This window comes from Convolutriloba macropyga, chromosome 6 (genome assembly GCF_964194025.1).
Source record: "Convolutriloba macropyga chromosome 6, txConMacr16.3, whole genome shotgun sequence".
Classification (NCBI taxonomy): domain Eukaryota; kingdom Metazoa; phylum Xenacoelomorpha; order Acoela; family Convolutidae; genus Convolutriloba; species Convolutriloba macropyga.
The window spans coordinates 52304203-52332040 of record NC_134473.1 but is presented as its reverse complement, the minus strand read 5'-3'; the positions used below and the strand labels follow the sequence as shown (position 1 = coordinate 52332040).

The window sequence follows — 27838 nt, the reverse complement described above, 5'->3', positions numbered from 1 at the left end:
CATCCAGTAAGCGCCCTTCAAAATATCCACAAATGCTTGCAGCTGCTCGAATGCTTCTATTTGGCAAGAGTGAGAAGTTGCTAACCAAAAAATGTCTAAATACTTCACACTTCCATCACTAATAAAACTGAGCGCTATTTCTGACAGAGCGCTATTTTTAAAACAGCTTTTTATTCGTTTTCGTTGGCATTACCTGAGCTTAAGAGTTCGAAATCATCACGCATCACCGATTGCTTGATTTATGCTGAAGCTAGGATACAATTAGGTAATTAAAATGTTTTTTTAGCAGTTCTGGAAAATTGTCAACATCCTTAATTTAAAACCCGATTCTCAATCATGATTTTTTTTGGCAAATATTAACGACAAGTAACGAAAGGATAAATTTGAAAACCAAAAGTCGGTGGAGTCGAAAAAACCTTTACATTCAAAAGTCTTCAAAACTTAACGCTTTCTCGAAAAAAGTAAGTCCAGTTGCACAACGTTGAAATAAAAATGAATACCTCTTCCAGTAAGCGCCCTTCAATATATCCACAAACGGTTGCAGCTGCTTGCATGCTTATATTTGGCAAGAGTGAGAAGTTGCTGACCAATAAATGTCTAAATACTTCACACTTCCATCACTAATAAAACTGAGCGCTAGTTCTGACAGAGCGCTATTTTTAATACTGCTTTCTATTCGTTTTCGTTGGCATTAACTGAGCTTACCAGTTTGAAATTATCACGCATCACAGATTGCTTGCTTTATGCTGAAGCTAGGAAACAATTAAGGAATTAAAATGTGTTTTTTGGCAGTTCTGGAAGATTGTTAACATTCTTAATTTAAAACCCGATTCTCAATCATGATTTTTTTTGGCAAATATTAACGACAAGTAACGAAAGGATAAATTTGAAGACCAAAAGTCGGTGGAGTCGAAAAAAACCTTTACATTCGAAAGTCTTCAAAACTTAACGCTTTCTCGAAAAAAGTATGTCCAGTTGCACACATTGAAATAAAACTGAATACCTCTTCCAGTAAGCGCCCTTCAATATATCCAAACGGTTGCAGCTGCTTGAATGCTTATATTTGGCAAGAGTGAGAAGTTGCTGACCAAAAAATGTCTACATACTTCACACTTCCATCACTAATAAAACTGAGCGCTAGTTCTGACAGAGCGCTATTTTTAATACTGCTTTTTATTCGTTTTCGTTGGCATTAACTGAGCTTACCAGTTTGAAATTATCACGCATCACCGATTGCTTGCTTTATGCTGAAGCTAGGAAACAATTAAGGAATTAAAATGTGTTTTTTGGCAGTTCTGGAAAATTGTCAACATTCTTAATTTAAAACCCGATTCTCAATCACGATTTTTTTGGCAAATATTAACGACAAGTAACGAAAGGATAAATTTGAAAACCAAAAGTCGACGGAGTCGAAAAAAGCTTTACATTCAAAAGTCTTCAAAACTTAACGCTTTCTCGAAAAAAGTAGGTCCAGTTGCACAAAGTTGAAATTAAAATGAATACCTCATCCAGTAAGCGCCCTTCAAAATATCCACAAATGCTTGCAGCTGCTGGAATGCTTCTATTTGGCAAGAGTGAGAAGTTGCTAACCAATAAATGTCTAAATACTTCACACTTCCATCACTAAAAAAACTGAGCGCTATTTCTGACAGAGCGCTATTTTTAGAAAAGCTTTTTATTCGTTTTCGTTGGCATTACCTGAGCTTAAGAGTTCGAAATCATCACGCATCACCGATTGCTTGATTTATGCTGAAGCTAGGATACAATTAGGTAATTAAAATGTTTTTTAGCAGTTCTGGAAAATTGTCAACATCCTTAAATTAAAACCCGATTCTCAATCATGATTTTTTTGGCAAATATTAACGACAAGTAACGAAAGGATAAATTTGAAAACCAAAAGTCGGTGGAGTGGAAAAAACCTTTACATTCAAGTCTTCAAAACTTAACGCTTTCTCGAAAAAAGTAAGTCCAGTTGCACAAAGTTGAAATAAAAATGAATACCTCTTCCAGTAAGCGCCCTTCAATATATCCACAAACGGTTGCAGCTGCTTGAATGCTTATATTTGGCAAGAGTGAGAAGTTGCTGACCAATAAATGTCTAAATACTTCACACTTCCATCACTAATAAAACTGAGCGCTAGTTCTGACAGAGCGCTATTTTTAATACTGCTTTCTATTCGTTTTCGTTGGCATTAACTGAGCTCACCAGTTTGAAATTATCACGCATCACAGATTGCTTGCTTTATGCTGAAGCTAGGAAACAATTAAGGAATTAAAATGTGTTTTTTGGCAGTTCTGGAAGATTGTCAACATTCTTAATTAAAAACCCGATTCTCAATCACGATTTTTTTGGCAAATATTAACGACAAGTAATGAAAGGATAAATTTGAAAACCAAAACTCGACGGAGTCGAAAAAACCTTCAAATTCAAAAGTTTTCAAAACTTAACGCTTTTTGGAAAAGAGTAAGTCCAGTTGCACAAAGTTGAAATAAAAATGAATGCATGCAAATGAGACAAAAAAGTTTTGTCACTTCAAATTTTATCTGTTGTAACATTGTTCAAAAGCACATTACCGATCCTTCTTCCATTTCGAGTTAGTTGTTGTTCAAATGGGACGTGACTTCCTGATTTTCCAAATTTGGATGAAACTTTTCTGACAAGGGGATATTCTTAATCGTGCATTTACTGTTTATTTTTTGGTCGGCATCAACCGAAGTGAACACTTTGAAATCATCACGCATATCTGATTGTATAGATATCGAAAATCGATTAAGAACTAAATAATCTGAATCGCCTTTCTGAAATGATTTTTTTATTGAACCAAAACACCCGTGATTAACACGCAAAATTAATCGGTCACAAAAAATGATAACAAAATTAATAGATTAAAAGATTTAAGACGATTCCTAGAAAAAAATAATGCTAATTAAGCTCAGCTTTTCTCTATAGTGCATTAAGAACTAGTCATATTTGTATCCGCAGGGAAGTCTGACAGTGTCTTCAATAGCACTCTCCTCTCCTTCTGGCACTAATAGCTCTCCTTCAGTCAGGGCGCTATTCTTAATACTGCTTTTATTCGTTTTCGTTGGAATTAACCGAGCTTATCAGTTGGAAATCATCACGCACCACCGATTGCTTGACTTATGCTGAAGCTAGGAAACAATTAAGGAATTGAAATGTTTTTTTTAGCAGTTCTGGAAGATTGTCAACATCCTTAATTTAAAATCCGATTTTCAATCACGATTTTTTTTGGCAAACGTTAACGAGAAGTAATGTAAGGACAAATTTGAAGACCAAAACTCGACGGAGTCGAAAAACCTTTTTATTCAAAAGTTTTCAAAATAACGCTTTCTGGAAAAGAGTAAGTCCAGTTGCGCAAAATGAAATAAAAATGAATACCTCATCCAGTAAGCGCCCTTCAAAATATCCACAAATGTTTGCAGCTGCTGGAATGCTTCTATTTGGCAAGAGTGAGAAGTTGCTAACCAATAAATGTCTAAATACTTCACACTTCCATCACTAATAAAACTGAGCGCTCTTTCTGACAGAGCGCTATTTTTAAAACTGCTTTTATTCGTTTTCGTTGGCATTAACTGAGCTTAACAGTTCGAAATTATCACGCATCACTGAATGTTTGCGCTATGCTGGAGCTAGCAAATAATTAAAGGATTAATAAGTTTTTTTTAGCAATTCTGGAAGATTGTCAAAATCCTTAATTTAAAACCCGATTCTCAATCACGATTTTTTTTGGCAAATTTTAACGAGAAGTAATGTAAGGACAAATTTGAAGACCAAAACTCGACGGAGTCGAAAAACCTTTTTATTCAAAAGTTTTCAAAATAACGCTTTCTGGAAAAGAGTAAGTCCAGTTGCGCAAAATGAAATAAAAATGAATACCTCATCCAGTAAGCGCCCTTCAAAATATCCACAAATGTTTGCAGCTGCTGGAATGCTTCTATTTGGCAAGAGTGAGAAGTTGCTAACCAATAAATGTCTAAATACTTCACACTTCCATCACTAATAAAACAGAGCGCTATTTTTAAAACTGCTTTTTATTCGTTTTCGTTGGCATTAACTGAGCGTAAGAGTTCGAAATCATCACGCATCACCGATTGCTTGATTTATGCTGAAGCTAGGATACAATTAAGGAATTAAAATGTTTTTTTAGCAGTTGTGGAAGATTGTCAACATCCTTAATTTAAAACCCGATTCTCAATCATGATTTTTTTGGCAAATATTAACGACAATTAACGAAAGGATAAATTTGAAAACCAAAAGTCGGTGGAGTCGCAAAAACCTTTACATTCGAAAGTCTTCAAAACTTAACGCTTTCTCGAAAAAAGTAAGTCCAGTTGCACAGAGTTGAAAAAAAACTGAATACCTCTTCCAGTAAGCGCCCTTCAATATATCCAAACGGTTGCAGCTGCTTGAATGCTTATATTTGGCAAGAGTGAGAAGTTGCTGACCAATAAATGTCTACATACTTCACACTTCCATCACTAATAAAACTGAGCGCTAGTTCTGACAGAGCGCTATTTTTAATACTGCTTTCTATTCGTTTTCGTTGGCATTAACTGAGCTTACCAGTTTGAAATTATCACGCATCACAGATTGCTTGCTTTATGCTGAAGCTAGGAAACAATTAAGGAATTAAAATGTGTTTTTTTTGGCAGTTCTGGAAGATTGTCAACATTCTTAATTTAAAACCCGATTCTCAATCATGATTTTTTTCGGCAAATATTAACGACAAGTAACGAAAGGATAAATTTGACAACCAAAAGTCGGTGGAGTCGCAAAAACCTTTACATTCGAAAGTCTTCAAAACTTAACGCTTTCTCGAAAAAAGTATGTCCAGTTGCACAGAGTTGAAATAAAACTGAAAACCTCTTCCAGTAAGCGCCCTTCAATATATCCAAACGGTTGCAGCTGCTTGAATGCTTATATTTGGCAAGAGTGAGAAGTTGCTGACCAATAAATGTCTACATACTTCACACTTCCATCACTAATAAAACTGAGCGCTAGTTCTGACAGAGCGCTATTTTTAATACTGCTTTCTCTTCGTTTTCGTTGGCATTAACTGAGCTTACCAGTTTGAAATTATCACGCATCACAGATTGCTTACTTTATGCTGAAGCTAGGAAACAATTAAGGAATTAAAATGTGTTTTTTGGCAGTTCTGGAAGATTGTCAACATTCTTAATTTAAAACCCGATTCTCAATCATGATTTTTTTCGGCAAATATTAACGACAAGTAACGAAAGGATAAATTTGAAGACCAAAAGTCGGTGGAGTCGAAAAAAACCTTTACATTCAAAAGTCTTCAAAACTTAACGCTTTCTCGAAAAAAGTATGTCCAGTTGCACAAACTTGAAATAAAACTGAATACTTCTTCCAGTAAGCGCCCTTCAATATATCCAAACGGTTGCAGCTGCTTGAATGCTTATATTTGGCAAGAGTGAGAAGTTGCTGACCAATAAATGTCTACATACTTCACACTTCCATCACTAATAAAACTGAGCGCTAGTTCTGACAGAGCGCTATTTTTAATACTGCTTTTTATTCGTTTTCGTTGGCATTAACTGAGCTTACCAGTTTGAAATTATCACGCATCACCGATTGCTTGCTTTATGCTGAAGCTAGGAAACAATTAAGGAATTAAAATGTGTTTTTTGGCAGTTCTGGAAGATTGTCAACATTCTTAATTTAAAACCCGATTCTCAATCACGATTTTTTGGCAAATATTAACGACAAGTAACGAAAGGATAAATTTGAAAACCAAAAGTCGACGGAGTCGAAAAAAGCTTTACATTCAAAAGTCTTCAAAACTTAACGCTTTCTCGAAAAAAGTAGGTCCAGTTGCACAAAGTTGAAATAAAAATGAATACCTCATCCAGTAAGCGCCCTTCAAAATATCCACAAATGCTTGCAGCTGCTGGAATGCTTCTATTTGGCAAGAGTGAGAAGTTGCTAACCAATAAATGTCTAAATACTTCACACTTCCATCACTAATAAAACTGAGCGCTATTTCTGACAGAGCGCTATTTTTAAAACAGCTTTTTATTCGTTTTCGTTGGCATTACCTGAGCTTAAGAGTTCGAAATCATCACGCATCACCGATTGCTTGATTTATGCTGACGCTAGGATACAATTAGGTAATTAAAATGTTTTTTTAGCAGTTCTGGAAAATTGTCAACATCCTTAATTTAAAACCCGATTCTCAATCATGATTTTTTTGGCAAATATTAACGACAAGTAACGAAAGGATAAATTTGAAAACCAAAAGTCGGTGGAGTCGAAAAAACCTTTACATTCAAAAGTCTTCAAAACTTAACGCTTTCTCGAAAAAAGTAGGTCCAGTTGCACAAAGTTGAAATAAAAATGAATACCTCATCCAGTAAGCGCCCTTCAAAATATCCACAAATGCTTGCAGCTGCTGGAATGCTTCTATTTGGCAAGAGTGAGAAGTTGCTGACCAATAAATGTCTAAATACTTCACACTTCCATCACTAATAAAACTGAGCGCTATTTCTGACAGAGCGCTATTCTTAATACTGCTTTTTATTCGTTTTCGTTGGCATTAACTGAGCTTAAGAGTTCGAAATCATCACGCATAACCGATTCCTTGATTTATGCTGAAGCTAGGAAACAAATAAGGAATTAAAATGTTTTTTAGCAGTTCTGGAAGATTGTCAACATCCTTAATTTAAAACCCGATCCTCAATTACATTTTTTTGGCAAATATTAACGACAAGTAATGAAAGGATAAATTTGAAAACCAAAACTCGACGGAGTCGAAAAAACCTTCAAATTCAAAAGTTTTCAAAACTTAACGCTTTTTGGAAAAGAGTAAGTCCAGTTGCACAAAGTTGAAATAAAAATGAATGCATGCAAATGAGACAAAAAAGTTTTGTCACTTCAACTTTTATCTGTTGTAACATTGTTCAAACGCACATTACCGATCCTTCTTCCATTTCGAGTTAGTTGTTGTTCAAATGGGACGTGACTTCCTCATTTTCCGTATTTGGATGAAACTTTTCTGACAAGGGGATATTCTTAATCGTGCAATTACTGTTTATTTTTTGGTCGGCATCAACCGAAGTGAACACTTTGAAATCATCACGCATATCTGATTGTATAGATATCGAAAATCGATTAAGAACTAAATAATCTGAATCGCCTTTCTGAAGTGATTTTTTTATTGAACCAAAACACCCGTGATTAACACGCAAAATTAATCGGTCACAAAAAATGATAACAAGATTAATAGATTAAAAGATTTAAGACGATTCCTAGAAAGAAATAATGCTAATTAAGCTCAGCTTTTCTCTATAGTGCATTAAGAACTAGTCATATTTGTATCCGCAGGGAAGTCTGACAGTGTCTTCAATAACACTCTCCTCTCCTTCTGGCACTAATAGCACTCCTTAAGTCAGGGCGCTATTTTTAATACTGCTTTTATTCGTTTTCGTTGGCATTAACTGAGCTTATCAGTTGGAAATCATCACGCACCACCGAATGCTTGACTTATGCTGAAGCTAGGAAACAATTAAGGAATTGAAATGTTTTTTAGCAGTTCTGGAAGATTGTCAACATCCTTAATTTAAAACCCGATTTTCAATCACGATTTTTTTTGGCAAACGTTAACGAGAAGTAATGTAAGGACAAATTTGAAGACCAAAACTCGACGGAGTCGAAAAACCTTTTTATTCAAAAGTTTTCAAAATAACGCTTTCTGGAAAAGAGTAAGTCCAGTTGCCCAAAATGAAATAAAAATGAACACCTCATCCAGTAAGCGCCCTTCAAAATATCCACAAATGTTTGCAGCTGCTGGAATGCTTCTAAATGGCAAGAGTGAGAAGTTGCTAACCAATAAATGTCTAAATACTTCACACTTCCATCACTAATAAAACAGAGCGCTATTTTTAAAACTGCTTTTTATTCGTTTTCATTGGCATTAACTGAGCGTAAGAGTTCGAAATCATCACGCATCACCGATTGCTTGATTTATGCTGAAGCTAGGATACAATTAAGGAATTAAAATGTTTTTTTTAGCAGTTGTGGAAGATTGTCAACATCCTTAATTTAAAACCCGATTCTCAATCATGATTTTTTTTGGCAAATATTAACGACAATTAACGAAAGGATAAATTTGACAACCAAAAGTCGGTGGAGTCGCAAAAACCTTTACATTCGAAAGTCTTCAAAACTTAACGCTTTCTCGAAAAAAGTAAGTCCAGTTGCACAGAGTTGAAATAAAAATGAATACCTCTTCCAGTTAGCGCCCTTCAATATATCTACAAACGGTTGCAGCTGCTTGAGTGCTTATATTTGGCAAGAGTGAGAAGTTGCTGACCAATAAATGTCTAAATACTTCACACTTCCATTACTAATAAAACTGAGCGCTAGTTCTGACAGAGGGCTATTTTTAATACTGCTTTTTATTCGTTTTCGTTGGCATTAACTGAGCTTATCAGTTGGAAATTATCACGCATCACCGATTGCTTGCTTTATGCTGAAGCTAGGAAACAATTAAGGAGTTAAAATGTGGTTTTTGGCAGTTCTGGAAGATTGTCAACATTCTTAATTTAAAACCCGATTCTCAATCACGATTTTTTTGGCAAATATTAACGACAAGTAATGAAAAGATAAATTTGAAAACCAAAACTCGACGGAGTCGAAAAACCTTTTTATTCAAAAGTTTTCAAAATAACGCTTTCTGGAAAAGAGTAAGTCCAGTTGCGCAAACTTGAAATAAAAATGAATACCTCATCCAGTAAGCGCCCTTCAAAATATCCACAAATGTTTGCAGCTGCTGGAATGCTTCTATTTGGCAAGAGTGAGAAGTTGCTAACCAATAAATGTCTAAATACTTCACACTTCCATCACTAATAAAACAGAGCGCTATTTTTAAAACTGCTTTTTATTCGTTTTCGTTGGCATTAACTGAGCGTAAGAGTTCGAAATCATCACGCATCACCGATTGCTTGATTTATGCTGAAGCTAGGATACAATTAAGGAATTAAAATGTTTTTTTTAGCAGTTGTGGAAGATTGTCAACATCCTTAATTTAAAACCCGATTCTCAATCATGATTTTTTTTGGCAAATATTAACGACAATTAACGAAAGGATAAATTTGAAAACCAAAAGTCGGTGGAGTCGCAAAAACCTTTACATTCGAAAGTCTTCAAAATTTAACGCTTTCTCGAAAAAGTAAGTCCAGTTGCACAGAGTTGAAATAAAAATGAATACCTCTTCCAGTTAGCGCCCTTCAATATATCTACAAACGGTTGCAGCTGCTTGAGTGCTTATATTTGGCAAGAGTGAGAAGTTGCTGACCAATAAATGTCTAAATACTTCACACTTCCATCACTATTAAAACTGAGCGCTAGTTCTGACAGAGGGCTATTTTTAATACTGCTTTTTATTCGTTTTCGTTGGCATTAACTGAGCTTATCAGTTTGAAATTATCACGCATCACCGATTGCTTGCTTTATGCTGAAGCTAGGAAACAATTAGGGATTAAAATGTGGTTTTTGGCAGTTCTGGAAGATTGTCAACATTCTTAATTTAAAACCCGATTCTCAATCACGATTTTTTTGGCAAATATTAACGACAAGTAATGAAAAGATAAATTTGAAAACCAAAACTCGACGGAGTCGAAAAACCTTTTTATTCAAAAGTTTTCAAAATAACGCTTTCTGGAAAAGAGTAAGTCCAGTTGCGCAAAATTGAAATAAAAATGAATACCTCATCCAGTAAGCGCCCTTCAAAATATCCACAAATGTTTGCAGCTGCTGGAATGCTTCTATTTGGCAAGAGTGAGAAGTTGCTAACCAATAAATGTCTAAATACTTCACACTTCCATCACTAATAAAACAGAGCGCTATTTTTAAAACTGCTTTTTATTCGTTTTCGTTGGCATTAACTGAGCTTAAGAGTTCGAAATCATCCCGCATCACCGATTGCTTGATTTATGCTGAAGCTAGGATACAATTAAGGAATTAAGATGTTTTTTTAGCAGTTCTGGAAGATTGTCAACATCCTTAATTTAAAACCCGATTCTCAATCATGATTTTTTTCCGGCAAATATTAACAACAATTAACGAAAGGATAAATTTGAAAACCAAAAGTCAGTGGAGTCGCAAAAACCTTTACATTCGAAAGTCTTCAAAACTTAACGCTTTCTCGAAAAAAGTAAGTCCAGTTGCACAGAGTTGAAATAAAAATGAATACCTCTTCCAGTAAGCGCCCTTCAATATATCTACAAACGGTTGCAGCTGCTTGAGAGCTTATATTTGGCAAGAGTGAGAAGTTGCTGACCAATAAATGTCTAAATACTTCACACTTCCATCACTAATAAAACTGAGCGCTAGTTCTGACAGAGTGCTATTTTTAAAACTGCTTTTATTCGTTTTCGTTGGCATTAACTGAGCTTAACAGTTCGAAATTATCACGCATCACTGAATGTTTGCGTTATGCTGGAGCTAGCAAATAATTAAAGGATTAATAAGTTTTTTTAGCAATTCTGGAAGATTGTCAAAATCCTTAATTTAAAACCCGATTCTCAATCACGATTTTTTTTGGCAAATTTTAACGAGAAGTAATGTAAGGACAAATTTGAAGACCAAAACTCGACGGAGTCGAAAAACCTTTTTATTCAAAAGTTTTCAAAATAACGCTTTCTGGAAAAGAGTAAGTCTAGTTGCGCAAAATGAAATAAAAATGAATACCTCATCCAATAAGCGCCCTTAAAAATATCCACAAATGTTTGCAGCTGCTGGAATGCTTCTATTTGGCAAGAGTGAGAAGTTGCTAACCAATAAATGTCTAAATACTTCACACTTCCATCACTAATAAAACTGAGCGCTATTTCTGACAGAGCGCTATTTTTAAAACCGCTTTTATTCGTTTTCGTTGGCATTAACTGAGCTTAACAGTTCGAAATTATCACGCATCACTGAATGTTTGCGTTATGCTGGAGCTAGCAAATAATTAAAGGATTAATAAGTTTTTTTTAGCAATTCTGGAAGATTGTCAAAATCCTTAATTTAAAACCCGATTCTCAATCACGATTTTTTTTGGCAAATTTTAACGAGAAGTAATGTAAGGACAAATTTGAAGACCAAAACTCGACGGAGTCGAAAAACCTTTTTATTCAAAAGTTTTCAAAACAACGCTTTCTGGAAAGAGTAAGTCCAGTTGCGCAAAATGAAATAAAAATGAATACCTCATCCAGTAAGCGCCCTTCAAAATATCCACAAATGTTTGCAGCTGCTGGAATGCTTCTAAATGGCAAGAGTGAGAAGTTGCTAACCAATAAATGTCTAAATACTTCACACTTCCATCACTAATAAAACAGAGCGCTATTTTTAAAACTGCTTTTTATTCGTTTTCGTTGGCATTAACTGAGCTTAAGAGTTCGAAATCATCCCGCATCACCGATTGCTTGATTTATGCTGAAGCTAGGATACAATTAAGGAATTAAGATGTTTTTTTAGCAGTTCTGGAAGATTGTCAACATCCTTAATTTAAAACCCGATTCTCAATCATGATTTTTTTCCGGCAAATATTAACAACAATTAACGAAAGGATAAATTTGAAAACCAAAAGTCAGTGGAGTCGCAAAAACCTTTACATTCGAAAGTCTTCAAAACTTAACGCTTTCTCGAAAAAAGTAAGTCCAGTTGCACAGAGTTGAAATAAAAATGAATACCTCTTCCAGTAAGCGCCCTTCAATATATCTACAAACGGTTGCAGCTGCTTGAGAGCTTATATTTGGCAAGAGTGAGAAGTTGCTGACCAATAAATGTCTAAATACTTCACACTTCCATCACTAATAAAACTGAGCGCTAGTTCTGACAGAGTGCTATTTTTAAAACTGCTTTTAATCGTTTTCGTTGGCATTAACTGAGCTTAACAGTTCGAAATTATCACGCATCACTGAATGTTTGCGTTATGCTGGAGCTAGCAAATAATTAAAGGATTAATAAGTTTTTTTAGCAATTCTGGAAGATTGTCAAAATCCTTAATTTAAAACCCGATTCTCAATCACGATTTTTTTGGCAAATTTTAACGAGAAGTAATGTAAGGACAAATTTGAAGACCAAAACTCGACGGAGTCGAAAAACCTTTTTATTCAAAAGTTTTCAAAATAACGCTTTCTGGAAAAGATTAAGTCCAGTTGCACAAAATTGAAATAAAAATGAATACCTCATCCAGTAATCGCCCTTCAAAATATCCACAAATGTTTGCAGCTGCTGGAATGCTTCTATTTGGCAAGAGTGAGAAGTTGCTAACCAATAAATGTCTAAATACTTCACACTTCCATCACTAATAAAACTGAGCGCTATTTCTGACAGAGCGCTATTTTTAAAACCGCTTTTATTCGTTTTCGTTGGCATTAACTGAGCTTAACAGTTCGAAATTATCACGCATCACTGAATGTTTGCGTTATGCTGGAGCTAGCAAATAATTAAAGGATTAATAAGTTTTTTTTAGCAATTCTGGAAGATTGTCAAAATCCTTAATTTAAAACCCGATTCTCAATCACGATTTTTTTTGGCAAATTTTAACGAGAAGTAATGTAAGGACAAATTTGAAGACCAAAACTCGACGGAGTCGAAAAACCTTTTTATTCAAAAGTTTTCAAAACAACGCTTTCTGGAAAGAGTAAGTCCAGTTGCGCAAAATGAAATAAAAATGAATACCTCATCCAGTAAGCGCCCTTCAAAATATCCACAAATGTTTGCAGCTGCTGGAATGCTTCTAAATGGCAAGAGTGAGAAGTTGCTAACCAATAAATGTCTAAATACTTCACACTTCCATCACTAATAAAACAGAGCGCTATTTTTAAAACTGCTTTTTATTCGTTTTCGTTGGCATTAACTGAGCGTAAGAGTTCGAAATCATCACGCATCACCGATTGCTTGATTTATGCTGAAGCTAGGATACAATTAAGGAATTAAAATGTTTTTTTAGCAGTTGTGGAAGATTGTCAACATCCTTAATTTAAAACCCGATTCTCAATCATGATTTTTTTTGGCAAATATTAACGACAATTAACGAAAGGATAAATTTGACAACCAAAAGTCGGTGGAGTCGCAAAAACCTTTACATTCGAAAGTCTTCAAAACTTAACGCTTTCTCGAAAAAAGTAAGTCCAGTTGCACAGAGTTGAAATAAAAATGAATACCTCTTCCAGTTAGCGCCCTTCAATATATCTACAAACGGTTGCAGCTGCTTGAGTGCTTATATTTGGCAAGAGTGAGAAGTTGCTGACCAATAAATGTCTAAATACTTCACACTTCCATCACTAATAAAACTGAGCGCTAGTTCTGACAGAGGGCTATTTTTATTACTGCTTTTTATTCGTTTTCGTTGGCATTAACTGAGCTTATCAGTTTGAAATTATCACGCATCACCGATTGCTTGCTTTATGCTGAAGCTAGGAAACAATTAAGGAATTAAAATGTGGTTTTTGGCAGTTCTGGAAGATTGTCAACATTCTTAATTTAAAACCCGATTCTCAATCACGATTTTTTTGGCAAATATTAACGACAAGTAATGAAAAGATAAATTTGAAAACCAAAACTCGACGGAGTCGAAAAACCTTTTTATTCAAAAGTTTTCAAAATAACGCTTTCTGGAAAAGAGTAAGTCCAGTTGCGCAAAATTGAAATAAAAATGAATACCTCATCCAGTAAGCGCCCTTCAAAATATCCACAAATGTTTGCAGCTGCTGGAATGCTTCTATTTGGCAAGAGTGAGAAGTTGCTAACCAATAAATGTCTAAATACTTCAAACTTCCATCACTAATAAAACAGAGCGCTATTTTTAAAACTGCTTTTTATTCGTTTTCGTTGGCATTAACTGAGCGTAAGAGTTCGAAATCATCACGCATCACCGATTGCTTGATTTATGCTGAAGCTAGGATACAATTAAGGAATTAAAATGTTTTTTTAGCAGTTGTGGAAGATTGTCAACATCCTTAATTTAAAACCCGATTCTCAATCATGATTTTTTTTTGGCAAATATTAACGACAATTAACGAAAGGATAAATTTGAAAACCAAAAGTCGGTGGAGTCGCAAAAACCTTTACATTCGAAAGTCTTCAAAACTTAACGCTTTCTCGAAAAAAGTAAGTCCAGTTGCACAGAGTTGAAATAAAAATGAATACCTCTTCCAGTTAGCGCCCTTCAATATATCTACTAACGGTTGCAGCTGCTTGAGTGCTTATATTTGGCAAGAGTGAGAAGTTGCTGACCAATAAATGTCTAAATACTTCACACTTCCATCACTAATAAAACTGAGCGCTAGTTCTGACAGAGGGCTATTTTTAATACTGCTTTTTATTCGTTTTCGTTGGCATTAACTGAGCTTATCAGTTTGAAATTATCACGCATCACCGATTGCTTGCTTTATGCTGAAGCTAGGAAACAATAAAGGAATTAAAATGTGGTTTTTGGCAGTTCTGGAAGATTGTCAACATTCTTAATTTAAAACCCGATTCTCAATCACGATTTTTTTGGCAAATATTAACGACAAGTAATGAAAAGATAAATTTGAAAACCAAAACTCGACGGAGTCGAAAAACCTTTTTATTCAAAAGTTTTCAAAATAACGCTTTCTGGAAAAGAGTAACTCCAGTTGCGCAAAATTGAAATAAAAATGAATACCTCATCCAGTAAGCGCCCTTCAAAATATCCACAAATGTTTGCAGCTGCTGGAATGCTTCTATTTGGCAAGAGTGAGAAGTTGCTAACCAATAAATGTCTAAATACTTCACACTTCCATCACTAATAAAACAGAGCGCTATTTTTAAAACTGCTTTTTATTCGTTTTCGTTGGCATTAACTGAGCTTAAGAGTTCGAAATCATCCCGCATCACCGATTGCTTGATTTATGCTGAAGCTAGGATACAATTAAGGAATTAAGATGTTTTTTTAGCAGTTCTGGAAGATTGTCAACATCCTTAATTTAAAACCCGATTCTCAATCATGATTTTTTTTTCGGCAAATATTAACAACAATTAACGAAAGGATAAATTTGAAAACCAAAAGTCAGTGGAGTCGCAAAAACCTTTACATTCGAAAGTCTTCAAAACTTAACGCTTTCTCGAAAAAAGTAAGTCCAGTTGCACAGAGTTGAAATAAAAATGAATACCTCTTCCAGTTAGCGCCCTTCAATATATCTACAAACGGTTGCAGCTGCTTGAGTGCTTATATTTGGCAAGAGTGAGAAGTTGCTGACCAATAAATGTCTAAATACTTCACACTTCCATCACTAATAAAACTGAGCGCTAGTTCTGACAGAGGGCTATTTTTAATACTGCTTTTTATTCGTTTTCGTTGGCATTAACTGAGCTTATCAGTTTGAAATTATCACGCATCACCGATTGCTTGCTTTATGCTGAAGCTAGGAAACAATTAAGGAATTAAAATGTGGTTTTTGGCAGTTCTGGAAGATTGTCAACATTCTTAATTTAAAACCCGATTCTCAATCATGATTTTTTTTGGCAAATATTAACGACAATTAACGAAAGGATAAATTTGACAACCAAAAGTCGGTGGAGTCGCAAAAACCTTTACATTCGAAAGTCTTCAAAACTTAACGCTTTCTCGAAAAAAGTAAGTCCAGTTGCACAGAGTTGAAATAAAAATGAATACCTCTTCCAGTTAGCGCCCTTCAATATATCTACAAACGGTTGCAGCTGCTTGAGTGCTTATATTTGGCAAGAGTGAGAAGTTGCTGACCAATAAATGTCTAAATACTTCACACTTCCATCACTAATAAAACTGAGCGCTAGTTCTGACAGAGGGCTATTTTTAATACTGCTTTTTATTCGTTTTCGTTGGCATTAACTGAGCGTAAGAGTTCGAAATCATCACGCATCACCGATTGCTTGATTTATGCTGAAGCTAGGATACAATTAAGGAATTAAAATGTTTTTTTAGCAGTTGTGGAAGATTGTCAACATCCTTAATTTAAAACCCGATTCTCAATCATGATTTTTTTTTGGCAAATATTAACGACAATTAACGAAAGGATAAATTTGACAACCAAAAGTCGGTGGAGTCGCAAAAACCTTTACATTCGAAAGTCTTCAAAACTTAACGCTTTCTCGAAAAAAGTAAGTCCAGTTGCACAGAGTTGAAATAAAAATGAATACCTCTTCCAGTTAGCGCCCTTCAATATATCTACAAACGGTAGCAGCTGCTTGAGTGCTTATATTTGGCAAGAGTGAGAAGTTGCTGACCAATAAATGTCTAAATACTTCACACTTCCATCACTAATAAAACTGAGCGCTAGTTCTGACAGAGGGCTATTTTTAATACTGCTTTTTATTCGTTTTCGTTGGCATTAACTGAGCTTATCAGTTTGAAATTATCACGCATCACCGATTGCTTGCTTTATGCTGAAGCTAGGAAACAATTAAGGAATTAAAATGTGGTTTTTGGCAGTTCTGGAAGATTGTCAACATTCTTAATTTAAAACCCGATTCTCAATCACGATTTTTTTGGCAAATATTAACGACAAGTAATGAAAAGATAAATTTGAAAACCAAAACTCGACGGAGTCGAAAAACCTTTTTATTCAAAAGTTTTCAAAATAACGCTTTCTGGAAAAGAGTAAGTCCAGTTGCGCAAAATTGAAATAAAAATGAATACCTCATCCAGTAAGCGCCCTTCAAAATATCCACAAATGTTTGCAGCTGCTGGAATGCTTCTATTTGGCAAGAGTGAGAAGTTGCTAACCAATAAATGTCTAAATACTTCAAACTTCCATCACTAATAAAACAGAGCGCTATTTTTAAAACTGCTTTTTATTCGTTTTCGTTGGCATTAACTGAGCGTAAGAGTTCGAAATCATCACGCATCACCGATTGCTTGATTTATGCTGAAGCTAGGATACAATTAAGGAATTAAAATGTTTTTTAGCAGTTGTGGAAGATTGTCAACATCCTTAATTTAAAACCCGATTCTCAATCATGATTTTTTTTGGCCAATATTAACGACAATTAACGAAAGGATAAATTTGAAAACCAAAAGTCGGTGGAGTCGCAAAAACCTTTACATTCGAAAGTCTTCAAAACTTAACGCTTTCTCGAAAAAAGTAAGTCCAGTTGCACAGAGTTGAAATAAAAATGAATACCTCTTCCAGTTAGCGCCCTTCAATATATCTACAAACGGTTGCAGCTGCTTGAGTGCTTATATTTGGCAAGAGTGAGAAGTTGCTGACCAATAAATGTCTAAATACTTCACACTTCCATCACTAATAAAACTGAGCGCTAGTTCTGACAGAGGGCTATTTTTAATACTGCTTTTTATTCGTTTTCGTTGGCATTAACTGAGCTTATCAGTTTGAAATTATCACGCATCACCGATTGCTTGCTTTATGCTGAAGCTAGGAAACAATAAAGGAATTAAAATGTGGTTTTTGGCAGTTCTGGAAGATTGTCAACATTCTTAATTTAAAACCCGATTCTCAATCACGATTTTTTTGGCAAATATTAACGACAAGTAATGAAAAGATAAATTTGAAAACCAAAACTCGACGGAGTCGAAAAACCTCTTTATTCAAAAGTTTTCAAAATAACGCTTTCTGGAAAAGAGTAACTCCAGTTGCGCAAAATTGAAATAAAAATGAATACCTCATCCAGTAAGCGCCCTTCAAAATATCCACAAATGTTTGCAGCTGCTGGAATGCTTCTATTTGGCAAGAGTGAGAAGTTGCTAACCAATAAATGTCTAAATACTTCACACTTCCATCACTAATAAAACAGAGCGCTATTTTTAAAACTGCTTTTTATTCGTTTTCGTTGGCATTAACTGAGCTTAAGAGTTCGAAATCATCCCGCATCACCGATTGCTTGATTTATGCTGAAGCTAGGATACAATTAAGGAATTAAGATGTTTTTTTTAGCAGTTCTGGAAGATTGTCAACATCCTTAATTTAAAACCCGATTCTCAATCATGATTTTTTTTCGGCAAATATTAACAACAATTAACGAAAGGATAAATTTGAAAACCAAAAGTCAGTGGAGTCGCAAAAACCTTTACATTCGAAAGTCTTCAAAACTTAACGCTTTCTCGAAAAAAGTAAGTCCAGTTGCACAGAGTTGAAATAAAAATGAATACCTCTTCCAGTAAGCGCCCTTCAATATATCTACAAACGGTTGCAGCTGCTTGAGAGCTTATATTTGGCAAGAGTGAGAAGTTGCTGACCAATAAATGTCTAAATACTTCACACTTCCATCACTAATAAAACTGAGCGCTATTTCTGACAGAGCGCTATTTTTAAAACAGCTTTTTATTCGTTTTCGTTGGCATTACCTGAGCTTAAGAGTTCGAAATCATCACGCATCACCGATTGCTTGATTTATGCTGAAGCTAGGATACAATTAAGGAATTATAACGTTTTTTTAGCAGTTCTGGAAGATTGTCAACATCCTTAATTTAAAACCCGATTCTCAATCATGATTTTTTTCGGCAAATATTAACGACAAGTAATGAAAAGATAAATTTGAAAACCAAAAGTCGACGGAGTCGAAAAAACCTTTACATTCAAAAGCCTTCGAAACTAAACGCTTTCTCGAAAAGAGTAAGTCCAGTTGCACAAAGTTGAAATAAAAATGAATACCTCTTCCAGTAAGCGCCCTTCAATATATCCACAAACGGTTGCAGCTGCTTGCATGCTTCTATTTGGCAATAGTGAGAAGTTGCTAACCAATAAATGTCTAAATACTTCACACTTCCATCACTAATAAAACTGAGCGCTATTTCTGACAGAGCGCTATTTTTAAAACAGCTTTTTATTCGTTTTCGTTGGCATTACCTGAGCTTAAGAGTTCGAAATCATCACGCATCACCGATTGCTTGATTTATGCTGAAGCTAGGATACAATTAAGGAATTATAACGTTTTTTTAGCAGTTCTGGAAGATTGTCAACATCCTTAATTTAAAACCCGATTCTCAATCATGATTTTTTTCGGCAAATATTAACGACAAGTAACGAAAGGATAAATTTGAAAACCAAAAGTCGGTGGAGTCGAAAAAACCTTTTACATTCAAAAGTCCTCAAAACTTAACGCTTTCTCGAAAAAAGTAAGTCCAGTTGCACAAAGTTGAAATAAACATGAATACCTCTTCCAGTAAGCGCCCTTCAATATATCTACAAACGGTTGCAGCTGCTTGAATGCTTATATTTGGCAAGAGTGAGAAGTTGCTGACCAATAAATGTCTAAATACTTCACACTTCCATCACTAATAAAACTGAGCGCTATTTCTGACAGAGCGCTATTCTTAATACTGCTTTTTATTCGTTTTCGTTGGCATTAACTGAGCTTAAGAGTTCGAAATCATCACGCATAACCGATTCCTTGATTTATGCTGAAGCTAGGATACAATTAAGGAATTAAAACGTTCTTTTAGCAGTTCTGGAAGATTGTCAACATCCTTAATTTAAAACCCGATTCTCAATCATGATTTTTTTCGGCAAATATTAACGACAAGTAACGAAAGGATAAATTTGAAAACCAAAAGTCGGTGGAGTCGAAAAAACCTTTAAATTCAAAAGTTTTCAAAACTTAACGCTTTTTGGAAAAGAGTAAGTCCAGTTGCACAGAGTTGAAATAAAAATGAATACCTCTTCCAGTAAGCGCCCTTCAATATATCTGCAAACGGTTGCAGCTGCTTGAATGCTTATATTTGGCAAGAGTGAGAAGTTGCTGACCAATAAATGTCTAAATACTTCACACTTCCATCACTAATAAAACTGAGCGCTATCTCTGACAGAGCGCTATTCTTAATACTGCTTTTTATTCGTTTTCGTTGGCATGAACTGAGCTTAACAGTTTGAAATTATCACGCACCACCGATTGCTTGACTTATGCTGAAGCTAGGAAACAATTAAGGAATTAAAATGTTTTTTTTAGCAGTTCTGGAAGATTGTCAACATCCTTAATTTAAAACCCGATTCTCAATCACGATTTTTTTGGCAAATATTAACGACAAGTATTGAAAGGATAAATTTCAAAACCAAAGGTCGACGGAGTCGAAAAAATCTTTACATTCAAAAGCCTACAAAAATTAACGCTTTCTCGAATAAGTCCAATTGCAAAAAGTTGAAATAAAAATGAATGCATTCAAGTGAGATAAAAAAAGTTTGGTCACTTCAAATTTTATCTGCTGTAACATTGTTCAAACGCACATTACCGATCCTTCTTCCATTTCGAGTTTGTTTCTGTCCAAATGCGACCTGAATTCCTCATTTTCCGTATTTGGATAAAACTTTTGTAACAAGGGGCTATTCTTAATCGTGCATTTACTCTGCATTTTTTGGTCGGCATCAACCGAAGTGAACATTTTGAAATCATCACGCATATCTGATTGTATGGATATCGAAAATCGATTAAGAACTAAATAATCTGAATCGCCTTTCTGAAATGATTTTTTTATTGAACCAAAACACACGTGATTAACACAAATTATTCGGCCACAAAAAAGATAACAAGATTAAGAGATTAAAAGATTTAAGACGATTCCTAGAAAGAAATAATGCTAATTAAGCTCAGCTTTTATCTATAGTGCATTAATAACTAGTCATACTTGTGTCCGCAGGGCAGTCTGACTGTCTTCAATAACACTCTCCTCTCCTTCTGGCACTAATAGCTCTCCTGTAAGGACGCTATTTCTAATACTGCTTTTTATTCATTTTCGTTGACATTAACTGAGCTTAACAGTTCGAAATTATCACGCATCACTGATTGCTTGCGTTATGCTGGAGCTAGCAAATAATTAAAGGATTAAAAAGTTTTTTTAGCAATTCTGGAAGATTGTCAACATCCTTATTTTGAAAAATCCCCGATTCTCAACCACGATTTTTTTTGGCAAATTTTAACGACAAGTAATAAAAGGACAAATTTGAAAACCAAAAATCGGAGTCGAAAAACGTTTTTATTCAAAAGTTTTCAAAACAACGAAAGGATAAATTTGACAACCAAAAGTCGGTGGAGTCGCAAAAACCTTTACATTCGAAAGTCTTCAAAACTTAACGCTTTCTCGAAAAAAGTAAGTCCATTTGCACAAAGTTGAAATAAAAGCGAATACTTCTTCCAGTAAGCGCCCTTCAATATATCCACCAACGGTTGCAGCTGCTTGAATGCTTCTATTTGGCAAGAGTGAGAAGTTGAACAATAAACGTCTAAATACTTCAAAATTCCATCACTAAAAAAACTGGGCGCTATTTCTGACAGAGCGCTATTTTTAATACTGCTTTTTAATCGTTTTCGTTGGCATTAACTGAGCTTATCAGTTGGAAATCATCACGCACCACCGATTGCTTGACTTATGCTGAAGCTAGGAAACAATTAAGGAATTGAAAAGTTTTTTTTAGCAGTTCTGGAAGATTGTCAACATCCTTAATTTAAAACCCGATTTTCAATCACGATTTTTTTTGGCAAATGTTAACGACAAGTAACGAAAGGATAAATTTGAAAAACAAAAGTCGGCGAAAGAAACCTTTACATTCAAAAGTCTTCAAAACTTAACGCTTTCTCGAAAAGAGTAAGTCCAGTTGCACAAAGTTGAAATAAAAATGAATACCTCTTCCAGTAAGCACCCTTTAATATATCCACAAACGGTTGCCGCTACTTGAATGCTTCTATTTGGCTAGAGTGAGAAGTTGCTGACCAATAAATGTCTAAATACTTCACACTTACATCAATAATAAAACTCAGCACTATTTCTGACAGAGCGCTATTTTTAATACTGCTTTCTATTCGTTTTCGTTGGCATTAACTGAGCTTAACAGTTCGAAATTATCACGCATCACTGACTGTTTGCGTTATGCTGGAGCTAGCAAATAATTAAAGGATTAAAAAGTTTTTTTTAGCAATTCTGGAAGATTGTCAAAATCCTTAATTTAAAACCCGATTCTCAATCACATTTTTTTTGGCAAATATTAACGACAAGTAACGAAAGGATAAATTTGAAAACCAAAAGTTGGCGGAGTCGAAAAAACCTTTACATTCAAAAGTATTCAAAACTTAACGCTTTCTCGAAAACAGTAAGTCCAGTTGCACAAAGTTGAAATAAAAATGAACACCTCTTCCAGTAAGCGCCCTTCAATATATCCACAAACGGTTGCAGCTGCTTGAATGCTTCTATTTGGCTAGAGTGAGAAGTTGCTAACCAAAAAAGGTCTAAATACTTCACAGTTCCATCACTAATAAAACTCAGCGCTATTTCTGACAGAGCTCTATTTTTAATACTACTTTTTATTCGTTTTCGTTGTCATTAACTGAGCTTAACAGTTTAAAATTATCACGCATCACCGATTATTGATTTATGCTGAAGCTAGGAAACAAATAAGGAATTCAAATGTTTTTTAGCAGTTCTGGAAGATTGTCAACATCCTTAATTTAAAACCCGATCCTCAATTACATTTTTTTGGCAAATATCAACGACAAGTAACGAAAGGATAAATTTGAAAACCAAAAGTCGGCGGAGTCGAAAAAACCTTTACATTCAAAAGTCTTCAACACTTAACGCTTTCTCGAAAAGAGTAAGTCCAGTTGCACAAAGTTGAAATAAAAATGAATGCATGCAAAGGAGATAAAGTTTCATCTCTTCAAAATTTATCTGCTGTAACATTGTTCAAACGCACATTACCGATCCTTCTTCCATTTCGAGTTTGTTGTTCAAATGGGACGTGAATTCCTCATTTTCCGTCTTTGGATAAAACTTTTGTGACAAGGGGCTAATATTAATCGTGCATTTACTGTGCATTTTTGGTCGGCATCAACCAAAGTGAAAATTTTGAAATCATCATGCATATCTGATTGTATGGATATTGAAAATCGATTAAGAACTAAACAATCTGAATAGCCTTTCTGAAATAATTTTTTTTATTGAACTAAAACATCTGTGATCAACACACAAAATTAATCGGTCACAAGAAATGATTACAAGATTAATAGATTAAAAGATTTAAGACGATTACTAAACACAAATAATGCTAATAAAGCTCCATGCACTAAGAACTAGTCATACTTGTGTCCGCAGGGCAGTCTGACAGTGTCTTCAATAACACCCTCATCTCCTGGCACTAATAGCTCTCCTTCTGTCAGGGCGCCATATTTAATACTGCTTTTTAGTCGTTTTCGTTGGCATTAACTGAGGTTAACAGTTTGAAATTATCACGCATCACTGATTGCTTGCGTTATGCTGGAGCTAGGAAATAAATAAAGAATTAAAATGTTTTTTTAGCAGTTCTGGAAGATTGTCAACATCCTTAATTTGAATAATCCCGATTCTCAACCACACTTTTTTGGCAAATTTTAACGACAAGTAATGAAAGGACAAATTTGAAAACCAAAACTCGACGGAGTCGAAAAACCTTTTTATTCAAAACTTTTCAAAAGAACGCTTTTTGGAAAAGAGTAAGTCCAGTTGCACAAAGTTGAAATAAAAATGAATACCTCTTCTAGTAAGCGCCCTTCAATATATCCACAAATGTTTGCAGCTGCTGGAATGCTTCTATTTGGCAAGAGTGAGAAGTTGCTAACCAGTAAATGTCTAAATACTTCACAGTTCCATCACTAATAAAACTCAGCGCTATTTCTGACAGAGCTCTATTTTTAATACTACTTTTTATTCGTTTTCGTTGGCATTAACTGAGCTTAACAGTTTGAAATTACCACGCATCACCGATTGCTTGATTTATGCTGAAGTTAGGAAACAATTAATGAATTCAAATGTTTTTCTTTAGCAGTTGTGGAAGATTGTCAGCATCCTTAATTTAAAACCCGATTCTCAATCACAATTTTTTTTGCAAATATCAACGACAAGTAACGAAAGGATAAATTTGAAAACCAAAACTCGGAGTCGAAAAAACCTTTAAATTCAAAAGTTTTCAAAACTTAACGCTTTTTGGAAAAGAGTAAGTCCAGTTGAACAAAGTTGAAATAAAAATGAATGCATGCAAATGAGACAAAAAAAGTTTCGTAACTTCAAATTTTATCTGTTGTAACATTGTTCAAACGCACATTACCGATCCTTCTTCCATTTCGAGTTAGTTGTTGTTCAAATGGGACGTGACTTCCTCATTTTCCGTATTTGGATGAAACTTTTCTGACAAGGGGATATTCTTAATCGTGCATTTACTGTTTATTTTTGGTGAACACTTTGAAATCATCACGCATATCTGATTGTATAGATATCGAAAATCGATTAAGAACTAAATAATCTGAATCGCCTTTCTGAAATGATTTTTTTATTGAACCAAAACACCCGTGATTAACACACAAAATTAATCGGTCACAAAAAATGATAACAAGATTAATAGATTAAAAGATTTAAGACGATTCTTAGAAAAAAATAATGCTAATTAAGCTTAGCTTTTATCTATAGTGCATTAAGAACTAGTCATACTTGTGTCCGCAGGGAAGTCTGACAGTGTCTTCAATAACACCCTCCTCTCCTGGCACTAATAGCTCTCCTTCTGTCAGGGCGCCATTTTTAACACTGCTTTTTATTCGTTTTCGTTGGCATTAACTGAGGTTAACAGTTTGAAATTATCACGCATCACCGATTGCTCTTTATGCTGAAGCTAGGAAATAATTAAAAAATTAAAATGTTTTTTTAGCAGTTCTGGAAGATTGTCAACAACCTTAATTTGAAAAATCCCGATTTTTTTCGGCAAATATTAACAACAAGTAACCAAAGGAAAAATTTGAAAACCAAAACTCGAGGGAGTCAAAAAACCTTCAAATTCAAAAGTTTTCAAAACTTAACGCTTTTTGGAAAAGAGTAAGTCCAGTTGCACAAAGTTGAAATAAAAATGAATGCATGCAAATGAGACAAAAAAGTTTTGTCACTTCAAATTTTATCTGTTGTAACATTGTTCAAACGCACATTACCGATCCTTCTTCCATTTCGAGTTAGTTGTTGTTCAAATGGGACGTGACTTCCTCATTTTCCGTATTTGGATGAAACTTTTCTGACAAGGGGATATTCTTAATCGTGCATTTACTGTTTATTTTTTGGTCCGCATCAACCGAAGTGAACACTTTGAAATCATCACGCATATCTGATTCTATAGATATCGAAAATCGATTAAGAACTAAATAATCTGAATCGCCTTTCTGAAATGATTTTGTTATTGAACCAAAACACCCGTGATTAACACACAAAATTAATCGGTCACAAAAAATGATAAGATTAATAGATTAAAAGATTTAAGACGATTCCTAGAAATAAATAATGCTAATTAAGCTTAGCTTTTATCTATAGTGCATTAAGAACTAGTCATACTTGTGTCCGCAGGGAAGTCTGACAGTGTCTTCAATAACACCCTCCTCTCCTTCTGGCACTAATAGATGGTTGCCACACACTGCACACACATTGTCATCTAGTCGCTTCCCCGGTAAGGAGCTACGCGTCTGGTACTATAAAAGTATGTTTTCATAAAACAAATAACAGTCATCTTTCGCTCCACGACAAGTTAGAAAAATGTATCTCTGTCATAACGATTAAAGACGGAGGAATTGCTCTCAAACGACTGACGAGAGGTTGGCTTCAGAAGTGACGAGTTACTCTGGGAGGCTAGTCACTGGGGAGGGGGTCAGGAAAAAAGGTGCGGGTGAAGCAACAAAAATGGCGGGGAATGTTGGACAAAACCGCTCCCCCAAATGGTCGCCACACTATGCATTTATACTCCCTCAGAAGTTCGGTAAAGCTAACTTTCCAGCGACTTAATGCAACCCACACTTTAACAGTTTGCTCCGTTTCTTTAGCTGAAAGGTCAAATCGGTCACACAAAAATCGAGCTACTTAAGTTGCAGCAAACAGCTTTGCTGAGGAGCAATTAATAACAAAATGCATCATTTTTCTAAACTTATAAAAATGTAGAAGTGAGGTTGTTGAAAAACATACTCCTAGTCGCGTGGCCATTTTGTCTGTACAGAGCACTGAGAAGTCCCTGGATATGACTCCAAAGTAGAGTCCATAAAATAGCACCGTCAGTCCTAGATCCATACTCTTGTCAGGCGTCACTCCAAATAGCACATTGACCCCTATCAGAGTGAACATGACTAACAGGTAGCCTGTCACACCCATGCCGTAGTTGATTTTGTGCATAAGTAAGAACCACTTGTAGACCAATCTGAAATACAAAACATAACCGACTAACATCGCGTGAATTGCTCTCTAACGATTGGCGAGCAGTCAGCTTTCTCAAACTCTAACAAAAGCCTCTTCACACTCATCTGACGGTCAACAGTTTTGGTGAATCGCATACTAGTACTAGAAATTAGTACTAGAAATTAGTACAATGCTCTGAAAGAGTTGCTCGGCGATTTGATGACCTTCAGGCTTTACCTTTCTATCCCGTTTCCGAGGACAAAAAGTTAAATAGTCAAAAGAGGGAAAGTCGGTAAATCGTAAAAGAAGCATAGCAAAATTGTGATAAAAACAACTTAGGGAGCAGAAAAATACTTCTTGAAATAAGAAACGACGAAGTGGCAATGGGACCAAGGAATTAGGGCAAAATTACTGCTTTAATTAGATATTTGAACACGAATGGCGTCAATTTATCAAATCAATACATCATGAAATCGATCAACATAACATTGGTTCACAACATTAAACGCATAAGAAAACTCTTGAGGTAACTCGAGACAAATCAAGAAATATGACAAGAATTCGGAACCAAACTCATAACTCGCTTAGTTAAAAGGGTCAGACCAAAAAATCGTTCAAGCCAAAAATCAGCCGGACTAATAAAACGGATCTATTCTGTTTCGCTGCAAAGTCGACCTGCAAATTCTTGAGGAAAACTGAAGCCATTTTAACCCCTAACAACAGCATTTAAACATAACCGGCTAACGTCGGAAGAATTGCTCTCGAACGGCTAGTGGGAGCTCTAATCAACTGCAGCCTGCTTCAGTGGCGGAGAGCCCTGATGCGACTAAAAAATTCACTGGGGGCCTCAAAAAACCTCAACAGAGGTAAATATATATACCACTATTAAGACTTAACGTAAAATGGCACCAGTTTCGGAGCACTTACCATTTGACTTTTAGTATTAAATTACCGCCAATTGAGTTCAGCTGCTCGAAAATGTGAATGAGAGAAAACATTAGGTCACGCAAAATGCAGAAAGTCAAGGGCGAAAAAATCACTCGGAAATTCAAAAACGGTCAAGCAAAAATTTTGCATTAAAAGAAACACGTTTACAATAATTGCTTCTCTTCGAGAGCAATTAAAAATTTCAATATCAGACAGAATGAGACAAGCCCACTATGTTCAAACAGTTCCATCAAGTACGGTCAGTCCCATCAAGAAGAAAATCGCCTTTTTTCAAGGCATTATAGTTTTATCGCAGTCCTTTCAGATGTGGAATTACGAAACAGTGCCGAGACTTCGAATTTGCAACACGCAAACTATTAACTTCTGGGATGTAAAGTTCACTCGAGAAGTTAAAAGCGGTCGAGCAATAGTTTTGAATAAAAGACAAATACCATAATAGCTTCAAAACTTATTCGAGAGCAATTAAAAATGCTCATGTTTCCATAATGATTTTTTTTAAATTTCAATGTTTAACTGGAAGGTCATAACTAGAAGTGGGAAGGCACATAGAACGCACAATTTTTCTTCAGACCCAATAGCTGGAAACAGTTGGAAATTCAATTGCCTCACGTAAACAGCATCCTTGCCGCTTCCATATCCAGTTATCCATCTACTCGGTTAATGCTTAAACCATCTTAGAAAATCCAGCTAAATTGACAGAACGAAAGGCTTGACAATCTAACGATTAAAATTGTGAGCCTTAACAA

The 27838-nt window shown here is 35.1% G+C and overlaps 1 protein-coding gene across 1 annotated transcript in view; it reads right to left on the bottom strand.

Moving 5' to 3' along the window:
- Positions 1 to 27838, bottom strand: part of LOC142341744 (E3 ubiquitin ligase Rnf121-like) — a 168264-nt gene that overhangs the window by 7201 nt on the left and 133225 nt on the right. The window contains exons 6-7 of the mRNA XM_075392922.1: positions 25938 to 26166; positions 25317 to 25450 (exon numbers count right to left, since the gene is read on the bottom strand). Of these exons, the coding sequence (XP_075249037.1) occupies positions 25317 to 25450; positions 25938 to 26166 (363 nt within the window). The remainder of the gene's footprint in view (positions 1 to 25316; positions 25451 to 25937; positions 26167 to 27838) is intronic.